The sequence below is a fragment of the Theileria orientalis genome, chromosome 3 (genome assembly GCF_000740895.1).
Source record: "Theileria orientalis strain Shintoku DNA, chromosome 3, complete genome".
Lineage (NCBI taxonomy): Eukaryota > Apicomplexa > Aconoidasida > Piroplasmida > Theileriidae > Theileria > Theileria orientalis.
Window position 1 is genome coordinate 1482387 of NC_025262.1, and position 15869 is coordinate 1498255.

Here is a 15869-nt window from a genome sequence, read left to right on the forward strand (position 1 = left end):
TAAGTGCGTACATAACAAAAAAGAATGCTCAAAACAAATAAAAACTATTGTGTATGTATATAAAATATGACGGAAAAAATTAAACCCCGTATCCGCAAGGAGGCCCCGGAAAGGACAGCATCTCAACCAAGAAACGAAGGTGAAGTACCAGCCGGGCCCTATGGAATGTTCAACCTCGCGGAAATGTTTAAGGCACTAAATATGCCAGAAAATGCACAGAATCAGCAAGTGTACGAAAATCAGCAGTTGATGACAGATATCGGAAAGTTCTTTTTCACGAGTATGATGAAGTTCAACCACCTGATCAACACACACACAAATACAAGTAATACGAATGCCATAAATAGCCCAAATCAAAAAATGAAAGAAAACGAAAGTAGAACATATAATGGAAAAAGTAGCAGAAATGCAAGGAACACGAAAAACACGAGGAACGAAGAAAATCAGACCGTGTCAGAGACGAATACGGGAGAAGGAATGGGACTTGGGCAATATCGCAAACAAAATAAAAGTAAGCAAACAAGGCAGACAAACAATGCAGCACAAACAACAGATACAACAAATGAAAGATTTAACCTCAGGCCTACGACAGGGAAAGTAAACAGAGGAAGAGGAGTACAGGAAAGAGGAGGAAACGAACAAGGAGCCGAGTCACAGAAGAAATTGACCACGGAAATAGAGAGGACTCTAGTGGAAAAGGAAAGACAATACAGAGTTAAGGAAGGTCTGCCACTGGACAGAGTGCCCACGCACAGAGATGCAGGCAACGAAGCAGTGGTGTCAGCAGAGAACAAGGCGACAGCAAGAGAAGAAGGAGAATACAGCCTCTCGACGGAGCGCGAACACGCGGAGGCGAGCTATAGCGACTTCCAAGCACCGACGCCGGAAAGCAACGAGAAGCAGAAGCTTAACCTGAACATATACCGCTTCATAAACAACTGCGTCTCAATCAAGGAGTCGACGACGACGGACACGATGATGGAGAGGACGGAAGTGCTCTCGACAGCAAGAAGCACATCAGACGGCCAGGAGGAAGGAGTGGCCACAGAAGTGCACTACGGAAGTAAGCACAAATCAGAGAGAGTCACGGAGGAAAAGGCAGCCAACAACGTAGCTAGTAGCACGAGCAACCTGAATACAATGGCGAGTGGGAGCACGCTGACAAACGAAGTTGCAAGCGGGAAGAGTAGCTCGGATGGTAACCAAGTAGGTAACCAAGTAGGTAACCAAGTGGGTAACCAAGTAGGTAACCAGGTGGGTGACATATCAACCAACGAAGGGGCAAACGAAGCGGGCAACGCAAGTGAAAACTACGGCGTTGACACAGGAGAAAACACCCCGGATAATTCACCCGCATACCCAGGGGCGAACGCTGAGGGAATGGGAGGAACCGCAGGGAGCACGAACGAAGAAACGCTGCTGATGCTCTGCTTCGGAGGAGACCTGGAGGGAGTGAAGAAGCTGAGAGAAGTAGACCTGGAGTTCGTAGACGAAGTGGGAAGAAGCGCAATCCACTACGCATGCACGAGCGGAAACGCGGAACTGGTGAGATACCTGATCTCTAGAGAAGTGGAAATCGACAAAAAGGACGTCAAGGGCTGGACGCCACTATTCATATCAGTAGTTAACAACTACGTGGAGATAGTGGAGCTGCTGCTGGACGCAGGAGCAGACCTGACGCTGACACTGAGGCACAGGTGCGCACCGACGAGGCTGACAGACGCACACAGTAACGCAATACACTTCGCAGCAATCAAAGTTAACAGAAAGATGACGGAGCTGCTGCTGAGCAGGAACGTAGACGTCAACGAAAAGGATTCGCAGGGAATAACGCCGCTGAGCTACAGCTGCACGAAGGGGAACGCGGAATACGTGGCGTACCTGCTGGAAGCAGGAGCAAACCCGACGATACAGGACGTCAACGGAAGAACGAGCTACCACTCAGTGGCGCTGGGAGGAAGCCTGGAAATAGCGAAGCTGCTCTACGAAAAAGCAGGCGCACAGAACACGCAGGACAGATGGTCGCTGACGCCGGCAAAGCTGGCGCAGATCAGAGGACACGCAGACATGGCGGAGTTCCTAGCGCACCCTTCAAGGCACGCCGCAGGAGCAAGAGACACTGCGAGGTCGGCCGGGCAGGAAGGAGGAGCTGGAGAGTCAGGGATGCATAGCGGAGGAAACCAGCTGAGCCTGGACTCAGTCTCAGTCAGCTCAGACGACTCGGACGACATGTACGTTCTGCTCTCGACGACTATAGCAAGCGCACTCAACGAGCCGAACTCGGATCAAATCTACAGGTGCCTGACGAGGCTGGGGCCGGACGTGGTGAAGACGCTCTTTGAGCTGACGCTGAAGGTGGAGAAGAGCGGAGGAGTGGCGACGGCGGACGGAAAGAGGCTGAGGACGCCAGGAGGAGTCTTCTTCACGCTCCTGAAGCAAATGTACCTCAACGACTACATAACGAAGGAGGACTACCAGTACATAAGGGCGGCGGAGAAGGAGAGGATGAAGTCAGTGAGGAGCACGAAGGCGAACATGAGCGTGACGACGGCGACGAACGCAGTAAACAAGCGCATCCTGGCCGGTGGAAATAACAAGTACAGCAAAACTGCAGGAAACAGCAGTTACAGCGGTACTGGCACCAGGAAAACGAACGCCAGCGTTAATAAGTACGGTGGGACTGCAACAAGGAAAACCAGTACCGGTAACAATTATCGTGCCAACAGTGGTGGTAACAGTGGTACTTATACTGGTGGTAACACTGGTAGTACAAATACCGGTGGTAGTGCTGGTGGTAACAGTGGTGGTAATGCTGGTGCAAGTGCAAGATACTCCACGAAGAAAAACGATAACAACAGTGTTAGAAGAGTGAGTGTCAGTAACAGCAGGAGAGGAGCAAGTAGTCTGAGCAGAGAAGGAAGGAAAGGTGGACCAAGAACCAACGATCCAGGAAATGGCGGAAACAGAGTCAACTTAAACGACAACAGAGCGGAAAGTAACAGAGGCGGAAACGGTACCGTGGTCAGAAACAAAGTAGGCAGCGCAAATGCCCGTGACAGGAGTAACAAAAGACAATAAATGTAGAAAAAAAAGTAATATAATAAATAATAAACAAATATATTAATAAATATATAGATGTGTTAGGTAAAATAATAAAAAAGGTGAAATTTAAATGAGAAAAAAAAGATAAAGATAGTAGAGTAAGCACCACATAGAAAAGCAAAATAAAAATGAATAAATAAGGAAAAGAGGATAATAGAATGACAAAAGGAAAGTAAAAAGAAAAAAATCGCAAGGGTGTAAAATAATATGATTAAAAGGCTGGCGATAGTGCTGGCACTGGTGCTTGCACATGAAAAGGGGAAAGCAGAAGCACTAACGCAATCGCAATACGAGTCAAAGTACCAGACAAAACTAGAAAGAAGGGAAGCGGACGAGGTGGTTGATCAGCCACTAAGAAGGCTGGCGTTCGGAAGCTGCCAGAGAAGGTACCCAGTGCTGAAGAAAATGTACGACACAATAATCAACTATAACCCGGATCTGTTTCTATTCACAGGAGATAACTTTTACACAGGTAAGAATGACTAAAAAATGAAAAAAAAGAAAAAAAAATGAAAAAAAAGAAAAAAAAAATGAAAAAAGAAAAACAGATAGTAGAACAATGCCAGGAGATGGAAAAAAATGGCAATAAGTAGATAAAAATGGCAGATAGTTATGGCACGTAGGAATACACATCTGAGTAGTTTTCACTCTTAAGTTACATACTCAGAAAAAATCGTGAAAAGGTGAAGAAGTTAACTAATTTTACAGAAAAGAGCTGTTGTACCAAGGAGTGTATCTACGAGGCGTACTTAAAAATGGTAAACCACCCGCCGTTTCAGGAGTTTAAGCGGAAGGTGAAGAGGTTCGACGGAATATACGACGACCACGACTACGGTGAGAATATGCTTCAGTGGCGACTATGCCGAATACTAATTAACTGATTGACAAATCGATTTATTAACCGATTAACTGGCTAATTGACTAATTAATAGGCGTCAACGATGGAGATGCGACGTTTCCGCACAGAGACTTTGCGCAGCAACTATTGCTTGACTTTATGGATAAGCCGGAAGACCACTACCGGAGAAAGAGAAGGGGGGGCTACTACAGCCAGTCTTACGTGGACCCGAAGGACCCGACCAACCACGTGAAGGTGATCGTGCTGGACGTGAGGTACCACAGGTCCTGCATCTACGACTGCATATGCAGACTGTGCGACATCAACGTGTTCGTGCAGAGGTACATACTGATCAAGAGGATGATTAACTCAATATTCGGGTAAGGCACTGAGTGGAGCTAGAAAACAGCTTTACAAGTTGACTTATAAATTTACATTGAGCGGTTCCGATTTAACACACAGCAGTAACGATTTAATAGGATCGGGTGTGATCAGCAGGGGGATGTCCTGGGAGATGAGCAGTGGAAGTGGTTCGAGTCACAGCTGTTTGAGTCGGAAGCAAGGGCGCACGTGATAGTGTCGTCGTTCCAAGTGTTCACGAAGTGCGCAATGGGAGAGAGCTGGGGGCACCTGCCGTTCGCGAAGAAGAGGTTGTTGGACCTGCTGGAGGCAGCACAGCCGAAAAAGCCGATCTTCCTGTCAGGAGACATACACTACGGGGAACTGATAGAAAAATATGTAAGTCAAACGCTTAGCGACTAGTTTAGAAAACAATAATGGCAATTGCATAGAGTTAAAAGCGTTGATAGATAGGAAACAAGTATAGCAGTTGCTACTATCATTTTAATACTATCATGTTGCTACTGTCATGTTACTATTTTGTTACTATTTTGTTAATATCTTATGACTATTTTGTTACTATTATTATCATTAATTGATGACACTTAGGGCTTCGTCGAGTGGACTTCAAGTAGTCTAACGCACAGCATACGACCATATAACAAATACACATTCCTTGTCATTTTCCCTTTCCTCCTGTTCACGAAGAGAATAATATACCTATACAACAACTTTGGAGGAATCGACTTTAACTACAATAAAGAAAGAGGTGAGTAAAGGCACATAAAAACTGAGTTGAGACGTACAGCTGACACCAACGTGTAGATATCATGGAGTGGGACGGAGCGTTGTACAACGATGAGGGGAAAAGAGCCCTCAGCTATCGCAGCAGATACGAGAACCTCTACGAGCACGTGCACGAAGAGGACTCGTTCTTCAGAGACTACCAGCTCTTCAAATGTCTAACAAAATTCCAATACGCCTGTAGAATATCACTGATCGTCGCCGTACTTATGTTCCCAGTACTACTGTTCAAGGCACTTAGGCCGAGAGGCCGAGCGATGAGGAAGAAAGCAGCTAAAACACGCACTAAACACTAATGTTATAGAACAGCAGTATATAACAGTAGATAAGCGTATACTTTGAGAGAACATGGGTGTTTAATTAAAATAAAAGTGGAGTTGAGGACGGCTGGGAGGGTGAGAATACACCCATCAAATTGTTGTGCCAACACTAAACATATTAAGAGTTATTTTAAGTATAGCGCCGCTGGAAAGACGACACTCTTGAATTATGTAAAGTAATGGAGTGCGTTGAGAGATCATAAAGCAATTTCACGTAGAAGGAACCGCAACATAAAGGAGTACAAGGCCGAACGAGAATAGGGCACTGTGTGTTAAAGCAGAGAAAGGAGCAGGTGCCATAGGCAGATAATTTATGGACGTCCTGTTAATATCTCAGAGAATGGCAGAGGAAGTGGAGAACATGACCATACCAGAGTTAAAGGCAGTACTAGCCAAATATAACCTGGAAACGACCGGGAAAAGGGTAAATACCTAGTATTTGTAGTCGATTACGAATATATAAAACAGTAGACAGTTGTATCTACAGTTTCATGTACAGCCTTCATAATTAAACGCAGGCTGATTTGGTGGCGAGGCTGTCGAACCACTTTAAGCAAAAGGATGAAAAGGGCGCCGACGGAACGAAGTCGGTGAAGGCGTCGCCAAAAATAGAGGCTAAGTCGCCGAAGACGGCACCTAAGGCAACAAAAGCACCATCGGCCGCCGCAAACGAAGGCGCCACAGAGGCTGTGTCGAGTGGTCCCCCAAAATTGGAGTTAGAAGAGCCAAAAACTCCAGAGAAATCACCGAGTCCACCAGAAGGTAAGCGAGAAGAGGAGTGAGATGAAAATAAATTTAACAGGCCCGAAGAAGGAGGTGACTGAGATGACGATGGAAGAGCGGCTGGCACTGAGAGCGAAGAGGTTTAACCTTGAAATTAAACCTGACACCGGCTTGGACAAGAAGCTGGATACGAGTTTGGACAGGAAACTCGGTACTAGTTTGGATAAAAAGCTTGATACTAGTTTGGAGAAGAAACCGGAAGCCGGCTCAGAGAAGAAGGCCGATGCAGCCAAAAGCCAAAAAAAACTAGTGGTACAGGAGGACCCTGAAGTGCTAAAAAAGAGAAGCGAAAGGTAAATAGAATAAAAAACTAGTTACATCCCAAATTCACTAATCCACTCCTGAATTTTTAATTCATTGACCACTGATACTTCAGATTTGGAATACCATTGGTGACGCATAAGAGCGACGAGCCGAAAGTGAAAAAGAAGGTAACAGATCCAGTAAATCAATAATGTGTGTAGTTTGACTTTGTGGTGGACGAGGAGGAGTTATTGAAGAGGCAGAAGAGGCTCGAAAGGTTTTCATCATAAGAAACTGTCAATTGATACGCCACCACCACCATTGCCATCACTATTGTCACTTTTATACGAATAGTATCACCGCTAAGATTGAATAAAATTTAAGCCTTTATGACGTAACAGTTTAAAACGCAAATGAATTAACTCAACAATAAAACTTTAATTAGCAATGATGACAATAGCCTAATTGATTCCTTATGAAATTATTTGTACTGTCTGAGCTACATTTAATTCATTCAAAAATAAAGTATACACCCCTTGTACACACTTAGAATAATATTATTTGTGCCCTTAGTATGTTCATGGCCTTATATTAGCATTGAATAGAGTTTGTGGGAAGAGGCAGCCGAAAGTAAAAATGGAGACATGTACCATTGTAGAGTAGAAGGTGAATAGGCGAGTAAGTACAAGTGCGGTAAATTAGGGGTACAAAGAAGAAGGCTTGGTGACGACCTTCAAGTTCTCGTTGATGCTGTGCTCAAATTGCTCAGGGAGAGGCTGCTCAACCCAGTCGTCCTCGTCAGGGTTGCCACTAGTGTTCCTGTTTATGTTGACGTTCATGTCGCCGGACTTGCAGGAGCTGAACATGATCATGGAGGCGTTCTCCCTGGAAATCCAGAAGCTCACCTGCTGAGACTTGTCAATGGAGCAGGCAGGAAGCGTGGTCTTCACGCGCACCTTGACGTTGTGGCAGTTTGTGAGTTCCATGCTGGAAATCAGAGAGTTCACGAAAACCTCGACATTTTTGCAGGAAATCAGAGACACGGAGATCATCTTCTCGGGCATCGTGACCTTGACGTTGGAGCACTCGCAGAGAGTGGAGCTCTGGTTCCTGCCGACGCAGGAAAGGTCCACGACCTCGTCCACGTAGCCGCAGACGTTCCAAACCTCACCCTTAAGCTCAAAAGTTTCTAAATAAGAGTGAAAGAATGAGAATCAAATGTAAATGATTAAATATTAGAGGCTGAAAAGGTGTATTTATGGGTAAGTGATGCGGTACATCAAAAAGAAGGTAGTAAAGTACACATTTTAAAAATATGAAGAAAAATGATACAAAGAGTAAATATAGTATGCAATTTGTGAATATTTAATGGTGACTATGAGTAGTTTCAGTAAATAATAGGCTAGTGTAGTCATAATAAGTGTTCTAGGTAAACTCACTTGGAACCATAATAGTTACAGCTCCTTCCCCTCTGAAATACGGTAATTATGGAAATAGAATAAAAAATAGTAGCAATTCTGTGGATGAGGTGGAATAATCGACAACTGTATGGTGCTTCAGTGATACAGTCAACATCACATGGTATCAGACAAGAGTGTGGTTGAATCAAGAATTTATGGATTTGTTGCAGTATATAGTTGATAATAAATGTATATACAGATGTATGAGCATGAATGAAGCTATATTACAAGGAAATATTACTGCTATGGTACAAGAAGAGGCCGAAGGCTACTCTTTTCAGCCTAAACCTCAGTTAAATCCAGACGGGCCAAAAAGGGAATGAAAAGGGGCCAGTCGCTTAAAAATTAAAGACTTGTGCTTATGCGCTCAATAAGGGCGTCTCCTCAGTCTCACCGGGAGTGGCGGCGGCTGTCTGATTCTTCCTGAACACGGAATTGAACTTGTCGACGACGACCTTGTTCAAGGTTTCAAGCCTGGTCCAAAGCTCAGTCTTGAACTTGAGGAACTTGTCAAGGTAGAAGAGCCTGACAACTAAAGCGATAGACAAAACGACAGTTAAAACAATCAACCACACCTTGTAGGCAGACAACACAGACAAAACTTTCTCAGCTAAAAAGACGTTAGAAAGCAGCGGTGAGTAAGTAAGGGAATTGAATAAAGTAAATAGAAGCAGGTAGGTAAGTGATGGGATGGTAAATGCGAGTTTGTGAGTAAATAAATATATAGGCAGCTACGTAACTAGTATTAAGTAACGACTAGGAGATGTCTGAAGTACCAGTTGTTTCATCGAGAGATTGACTCATTTCGACGCCCTCAGGCTCTTCCATGTCACTCCTTAAAACAAAGGCCTTGACGGAGGACTTCCTGGGCGACTCCTCCTCCAAGTCCATGTCAGGCTGTTCGTCCTCGTTCATCAAAAGCAAAGTGTCGTCCTGCAGGAAGTTGAGAGGGTCAGCAGCGTCAAAATTGTGCAACTGCACAAGGCTCCCGAAGGTGCTGGAGGGCTTCGCGTAGGAGCTCCTGGTTTGTAAAAACGATTCACCGAAATCGTCGTCATCCTGGGAACGACTGGAACTCGAAGACTCCAGTAAGCTCGATTCCCTATCATCGGCAAAGTCGTCATTTTCGAGGAAGGAAGAGTCGTCGTGCCACTCGTCAGACTCGTCCAAAAGGGACCCCTCATCCAAATCTCCTTCGTCGTCATCGTCGCCGAGGGAAGACGAGTCCTCCAGAAAAGAGCTCGAGCTATCAGGGTACGAGGGCCCTAGATATTTTGAACTGTGCTGCAGGAAGCTTGACCCGTTGTCCAAAAAACTAGTCCCCAAATAAGAAGTCTCATCGTCGTCAAGGTCGAGACTCTGCTCCATCTGAAGGAGAGAAAGAAGACTGGGGTCGTAACTCAATGAATCGAGAACACCATCATGTAAAACATTAGTACGCGCGTGAATAAATTTAATCAAGTGGCCAAAAGCTCCAAAAAGTAAAAAAAGACTAAAAAGTCCTCTAGCCACCATCGCTGATCAGTTGTACATAAAATCCCAGAAAAAACAAAAAATTAAGCCGAAAAACTAATATACAAACCAAACTAATTGATACTTTCCGCTTTACAACTGAGAAATCATAAAAAAGGACGTTTATAGGAGTTTGTCAACACCACGAGTGTCTAGGGTAACGAGGTGCACATTAAAAACAAAAAACTCGGGCGAAAAGGCGGGAAAAGTAGCCTGAAACGGGCCCATATTTAGTAAACTAGCAAAAAATTTTATAAAAAATAAGATGTGTAGCATGTTTGGCCAAAAACACATGTTTGAAAGGAGAAAAATAAATATGTCTAAAACTGCGATAATAAGGAAGGTATCTCCGAAAATGGAGATTAAACCTGAGAACTACATTATTTTACGTCAAAATTAATTAAAGTTACCAGTGTTAACGAGTCTGTGGAGCTAGTGTTCACGATTTGGTGTTCCCACATTGTGTAGACAATTTTGACAAAAAATTTGTTTACGTGCTCTTTTCTTCCTCAACTATTGAGAATTAAAATTTATCGATTTATCATATTATAAATTAGTCTTATTTTTTAATATACGATTGATGAACGGTCTAAATTATATACTTGAACCTTGTATTTCTAAAATGTACACCAGAAATTGGTCATTGAAGAGTCTGAGGTTTATTTCCAAGTCTTCAAAAACTCCGTTTAAACGAAAAACTGAGGATTCCACCCAAAAAACTTTGGAAAAACTTCAGGAATACGACACTCCCCTTACACATGAGTACCAGCCTAATTACCGTTAAAACTTAAATATTTCATAGATCACGTACAAAATTGAACATATGCGCTTATTTGTATGTTAACGATCCATTTAGAGCCATAAGGAGTGATTCTTCTAAGCTTGACTGGAGGCCCTCGAATGATGAGCCGAAACCAGGTTTCGTAGTTCCTACGAGATTTAGAATCAGTTTAAACCAAAGGGTTTCAGGAAAGGACATGTAAGTCACAGCAGTTTATTCCTAGATATTGCTCAACTGCCCTTAGTTTTAATTCCCGAGTCACCTCTAACCATTTGTAGGAGCATAACGTATAGCAGAGACGTGAGCTCAACTAACACGTACACTGACTTCTGCGGGCTCAGGTTCCCTACGCTCGAAACAACGAGAAATCGCAACTACTGGAAGGTAACCACAACGCGGTTAATTGACCTTGTAGGATACAGGGCTGAATAGAATACTCCCAAGAATATTCCCGATTAAGCTTCCAACACACAGGTGCTTTCAGTTAAAATGATGAATAATCGCTTAGGAAGGTTGACCCCCTGATGAGAGAGTACATCTACTTCATACACACGCTCGACCCAGGTAGATTTAGAGTGGAGCGCATAGGGGAGCGTTACGGGTACGACTCACGAGTTATAGTCACCAATACTTCAGATTCAAAAGCTCCACAGTCTCAAAAATAATTAAGGAATTCAGTTTACTACACTACATAAACAAAAATAAGTTAGTTGCGTCAGTCACATATCTCTAACTTTGTGTGAGACCTGTAATTACCATTAACAGGCTGTGTAAAATCGAGGATAAGCGAATTGATCTGGGTGAACAGCGACTACAAATCAAAGAGGCCGCCTATAGAGACAATGTGGGTTACATTCAAAGGTCAAACGAGCAGGAGGACAGCGAATTAGAATACAAAGGTACAAAGAACACTATTGCTATTGCCTTTTTATGTCGCTAGTACTAGTGTCTCTATTTCACTTATTATTACCATTAACACTACTACGGTTATTGCTATTGCTATTGCCTCTATTTCTGTCGTTATCAAAGTTATTAATTCATTTTAATAGGCGATAAGGATACTGTGGACTGGCTATACAGGCAGTCAGTCATTGCTGAGTCAATGTCCGCATTTCCATATCCATCAACGAGGTAACGGCGCCGTCAAATACACCAATCTTTAGGAAACCGATGCCCAAAAGGGTCGACGTGGACTTAACTGTAAAAAATGACAAGAACGTTAAGGTGATAAACTGGATTGATCCAACGGACAAAGTAATAATTTAATACAAATGTCTGTACACATATGTAAACACACATATACATACATACATACATACATACAGAAAAATATACATGTATACACACACACACGAACACAGGCACACACATATATATGTAGCTAGAGTCACAAGCAGGTTGCGTTTAAAGTATATTTACAAAATTTTAAAAAACATAGTTTATTGATCTTCGTTATCAGAAGACCATATTGGTGAATCAGGTTCAGGCTCACTTTCAGACTCAATTGGAGTTTCAACTCTTTTTCTCTTCACGTTATTGGTGTTAATAACTTCGTTCTAAATATCGATAAGTTATGACGTGTTATGATACTCCAAAAAGAGTGGAAGGTCAAGATACGAGTAAACTTACGTTGTATTGCAGCTTCAGTAACTGTATGTCAGTTTTATTTTCCAACAGTTTTTGTGGATATAAAAAATCAAGTAACTTATGGCTACTTATGAACTCTTTGGAGGAGGACAAATAGTCCTCGAACACATCGTTTTTATTCATTAAATCGTACAGTTCACTGTTTAATAGCACGTTATTAAACTCGTATAGTTTTCTGAAGAGTGGTTAGTCGTAACGTTGATGTTCAAATAACTAGTGCCACTGTAACTACTAGTGTAATTGGTAGCACAACTACTTCTGTAACTAACAGTACTAGTTTAGTGCTACTTTACAGGTGCTACAACTGTAACTAATACCATAGCGGCTAATGTAACTAATACCATAGCGGCTAATGTAACTGGTACTACAAATTACTAATAATTCTGTAGCTAATATTGCTAACTACTGCTACCAAATAGTAATAGTAAATAGCAATAGCGATAAATACTTTGCGATAGTTGTGAAGTGGAACGGCTTAATGATCTGCAGAAGACTCTGGTTGTTCTTTTTATGGGAGGAGAGAACTTCCCACAGGAACTGGAAGAAGTGCCTGCAGATCGAGTTGTCCTTGTCCTTGTAGTTCTTGCACACGACGTACGTTTCCTGGGACCAACTCACGACCGACTCGGGCCTGTAGAGGTAAACGCTTTCGAACACGGTTGCGAGGCAGCACAGTATCCCGACTGTGAACCTGGTGAACACTGTGAACACTCTCACGACCATGTCTCCACTATCGCTCAGACAGTTCAAGCTCTGAACGCGGTTACGTGACTTAATTCACAAACCTGTATCAGCTGGGCCACCATGACGACCTTCGCGCTCAACTCCTTGTGGAGCAGCTCCCTGTAACTCTTACTGTCGCCCGTGTCACAGAATATGAAGTTGCAGTTCCTCTTCAGGTTCGAATCCAGTATCTCCCCGATCTGTAACGTCATGGTTTGTGAAGATGAACGAATATTGCTGGGTGCTTCGTTTTTTCCAGCACCAGTATGTATTAATAGTAGCTGCAGCCTTACTACCACTAAGTAAGTGCCAATTACGCAGCGTTGGTCACGCAAACTCACCAGCGTCTTGTATGATTGGCCTGTCGACAGCAGGTTTGAATAGTCGTACTCGTAGCACAGGTCCACGGTGCCTTCGCCCGGGAAGTTGCTCAGTATTGTGTGCAGCTCAAACAGGTTCTCGAACACGAACAGGTTACTCTGTTCGTCTTCTTCCGCCTCAGCCTCACTGGTCGCCTCGGCCTCCTGCGTCGCCTGTGCGTGGTTGTAAATCAGCGACCCTGCTATGCCGTAGCGCTTCAGGAGCGAGATTGCTGGGAACTGCTGCGAGCTGTTGGACGTGATCTCCAGGTAGCACCGGTAGTTCTTCGCGTTCAGGTGGTTCTTCAGGATCAGCGCCAGGTGAACCATCGTCGCGTTCGGGAACGAGTTAAGGTCCGTCAGCGCCTCCCCGTACGACGAGGACTTAACTATGCACTCCTGCGCCGTCGTCACCGGCAACCTCCTGCTGCAGTACGACCTCAGGCACATGAGCTCAAAGAGCGCGTCATTGCTGCAGAAGAAGCTGAACTTGAACTCCTCTGCTTCCATGTTTCCTATGCTGAACCAGTTTTCCTTCATGTACCTCTGGTTCTTCAGGTCGTCCAGGAGACTCTCGTGCACGTCCTCGTCCAGCTTAAACTGCATTTCCAGAGGCCCCTCTTCTCTCTCCGGCTTCCCCTTCGGCCTGTTTTTCTGTATGTACTTGAGCACCTCCTTCACTGAATTGCTGTACAGGTCGTCGCTGTCCGAGCCCAGGTGCAGGTACACGTCGTTAGCCTTCTTATTGCTCCTCCTTTTCGCCTGCAGGGCCTCATACATGCTGTGGTACTCCTTTCTGTCCTGGTACTTGGCGTAGTACCTTTTTTCCACGTGTCCCAGGGAACTCGTGTCCTTGCCGGATATCAGAAACTGCCCGAACTGTGCTCTCTTAACCAGCCTCGACTCTGGACTTATTGGCCCTATCTTAAACTGCTTGATGAAGATGTTTGCGAACTCTCTCTTGTCCTTGTAGTACGGATTCTCATTCAGTGTGGTTTTATACAACGACAGTGCGTTTCTCAGGTTCCTCCACTGGTTTTCTGCAAATAACTTTGAGCAGTCCACAAATTCTGCTTTAAAGCCTGATGGCACCCACTCTCTTGGGAATATACTCATGTTGTCTGTAAAATTGTCACTCGATGCTTACGAATACCATTAAATGACAGTTATAACTAGGTACGTGGCAACACTGTTAAGTACCAATTAATTAACTACCAACAATGTTATACTCTAATATGTGTGTATAAACTGTAACTCCAAATCTATCTTTCAAACTCACTTTTTTCATTTGAGTACTGATCGACAAATTTACAGAGAGACGATAGTAGTATTGATGTGATTCCGTTAAAGTTTAAACAGACTGCGTAAACTTCGGAATTGCTCTCTTTTGACAACAAGGGCTTGTAGACTTCAATTTTTTTAAAGCACAGCGCCAACAACGTGAATATAGACAACGAACACTCCTCAAATAGGTTAAACATTTTAACTATAAAGCATCCTCCCACTCTCAACAGGCCCAGGGCGCAAACAACTCTGCATTAATTCATATAAACCTGTGAAAGCACTGTCACAGTGACCTAGTTCATACTTCTAACAACCAACTATAACATCTATGTACGGACCACTATCAGCACAACCCATAACTACCACTACTTAACTACTTATTCTAAGTTACTCTGCGAATTTAAGGGATGATGTCAGCCTCTCCTGGTTATTTGGGTCAAACTGGCAGTTGAACGAGCCGTCTGCTGTCACCAAGTCAACCTACTCGTTTTCTTTAACACGCTTCTCCTGCTTACCAGTATTGGTGTCTTAGCTTTGTTGTGCCTACTTGGTCTGCTTATATGGTCCCATATGAACTCAATATTGCCTACATCCCCCTTTCACAACTCTCACTTACATGATCTTGTTATGTTTCCTGAGTTATCACAGCCCAGTAACCAGTTCTGATACGTTTCTCTGAACAGTATATCTTCGGCCAGGACCACATTGGGGTCATTCCCTTCGTAGTATGGGTTCAGCGAGGTTGCAAACCATTTCAGGTGCCCAGAGTCTACACATAGTTTTTTCAAAGCCCATTAAGTGCATAAATTGATATGAATATAACATACAGTTTTTCGACTTTAAATTGTGGTTTAAAGCTGCCACGAAACCGCCAGGACACTCTGAAATATGAAACGACGTCAGGACCCCTCCCTCGGCCTTAAAATTAGGCTTAAGATACTCCACTAAGTTGTAAAACTCCAGGATCTCGTACAACTTTAACCAAGCATTCGTGATCAGCTCAACTCCCTGCTCGTTTTTTCCGTTTACGTTCAACTTGAGCTGTAAAATGTTATAAGGTATACTCATTCATATATCAATACAGGAACTCGCGCTGCGAATATATACTAACTATTTATCTCAGTAACTTCCCGTACTTCGGATAAGTGCTTTGTGACCAGCGATGTGTTGTCCAGAAGCTTCGTGTGTGCCGACCATTTTTCCATATCGACATCGTTCAGGGAGTCTCTCAGGTCGTTTAACATCGACTTTGTTTCCCGCAACTCAGAGATTTCATACCTTGGAGTTCTAAAGAATACGTTAAATTAAAATTCAGTCTCAAATGTGCAAAAAGGGAAATATTTACACAGATATATATAATTAAAAAAAGAAGCTATCCTAGGGCAGTTTAAGATCGAAAAGACTACTTATGTGTGTCCCTACCTTCCAACTCCGGAGTTAATAGCGTCACATATGCACGATCTCTTTTTTTGGGTACATTTTACGCAAGGATTAGTGCTCGGAGGAAATCTCTTAGCGTCAGAAAGTAACTTATTGAGGTTATTGTTGAATACAAATCTTTTATTATTATGTAAAGAAGTATTTGGGCCAGAATGGGAATACATAGCAAAAAAGGTGAATATATATTGGCCTAAGAGATTAAACACTCACATGGGGAAGAATGTGCAACCATTT

The 15869-nt window shown here is 43.4% G+C and overlaps 6 protein-coding genes across 6 annotated transcripts; 3 read left to right on the top strand and 3 right to left on the bottom strand.

The window, feature by feature from the left end:
- Positions 1-66: 66 nt before the first annotated feature.
- TOT_030000672 (ankyrin repeat containing protein) lies at positions 67-5379 on the top strand (the record flags this gene model as incomplete). Its single annotated transcript, XM_009693416.1, has 12 exons — positions 67-724; positions 776-993; positions 1099-1147; positions 1280-2126; positions 2211-2704; positions 2870-3061; positions 3332-3574; positions 3811-3936; positions 4035-4320; positions 4420-4678; positions 4889-5048; positions 5126-5379. 12 exons carry the CDS (start codon positions 67-69, stop codon positions 5377-5379), a joined length of 3786 nt encoding a protein of 1261 aa, XP_009691711.1.
- A 337-nt stretch (positions 5380-5716) lies between these two features.
- Positions 5717-6719, top strand: TOT_030000673 (uncharacterized protein; the record flags this gene model as incomplete). Its single annotated transcript, XM_009693417.1, has 5 exons — positions 5717-5827; positions 5922-6165; positions 6206-6479; positions 6563-6617; positions 6651-6719. The coding sequence occupies 5 exons, from the start codon at positions 5717-5719 to the stop codon at positions 6717-6719; spliced, it is 753 nt and encodes a 250-aa protein (XP_009691712.1).
- A 408-nt stretch (positions 6720-7127) lies between these two features.
- Positions 7128-7878, bottom strand: TOT_030000674 (adenylyl-cyclase-associated protein; the record flags this gene model as incomplete). Its single annotated transcript, XM_009693418.1, has 2 exons — positions 7128-7618; positions 7869-7878. 2 exons carry the CDS (start codon positions 7876-7878, stop codon positions 7128-7130), a joined length of 501 nt encoding a protein of 166 aa, XP_009691713.1.
- Positions 7879-8248: 370 nt separating this feature from the next.
- TOT_030000675 (conserved hypothetical protein) lies at positions 8249-9404 on the bottom strand (the record flags this gene model as incomplete). The annotated part of the gene is made up of 2 exons (XM_009693419.1): positions 8249-8499; positions 8666-9404. 2 exons carry the CDS (start codon positions 9402-9404, stop codon positions 8249-8251), a joined length of 990 nt encoding a protein of 329 aa, XP_009691714.1.
- A 577-nt stretch (positions 9405-9981) lies between these two features.
- On the top strand, positions 9982-11448 carry TOT_030000676 (conserved hypothetical protein; the record flags this gene model as incomplete). The annotated part of the gene is made up of 7 exons (XM_009693420.1): positions 9982-10163; positions 10258-10380; positions 10461-10580; positions 10691-10834; positions 10948-11081; positions 11232-11313; positions 11346-11448. The coding sequence occupies 7 exons, from the start codon at positions 9982-9984 to the stop codon at positions 11446-11448; spliced, it is 888 nt and encodes a 295-aa protein (XP_009691715.1).
- A 173-nt stretch (positions 11449-11621) lies between these two features.
- TOT_030000677 (uncharacterized protein) lies at positions 11622-15799 on the bottom strand (the record flags this gene model as incomplete). Its single annotated transcript, XM_009693421.1, has 12 exons — positions 11622-11738; positions 11812-12004; positions 12278-12582; positions 12615-12752; positions 12894-14032; positions 14191-14444; positions 14587-14675; positions 14711-14781; positions 14812-14964; positions 15023-15236; positions 15332-15482; positions 15618-15799. The coding sequence occupies 12 exons, from the start codon at positions 15797-15799 to the stop codon at positions 11622-11624; spliced, it is 3006 nt and encodes a 1001-aa protein (XP_009691716.1).
- Between the last annotated feature and the right edge of the window lie 70 nt (positions 15800-15869).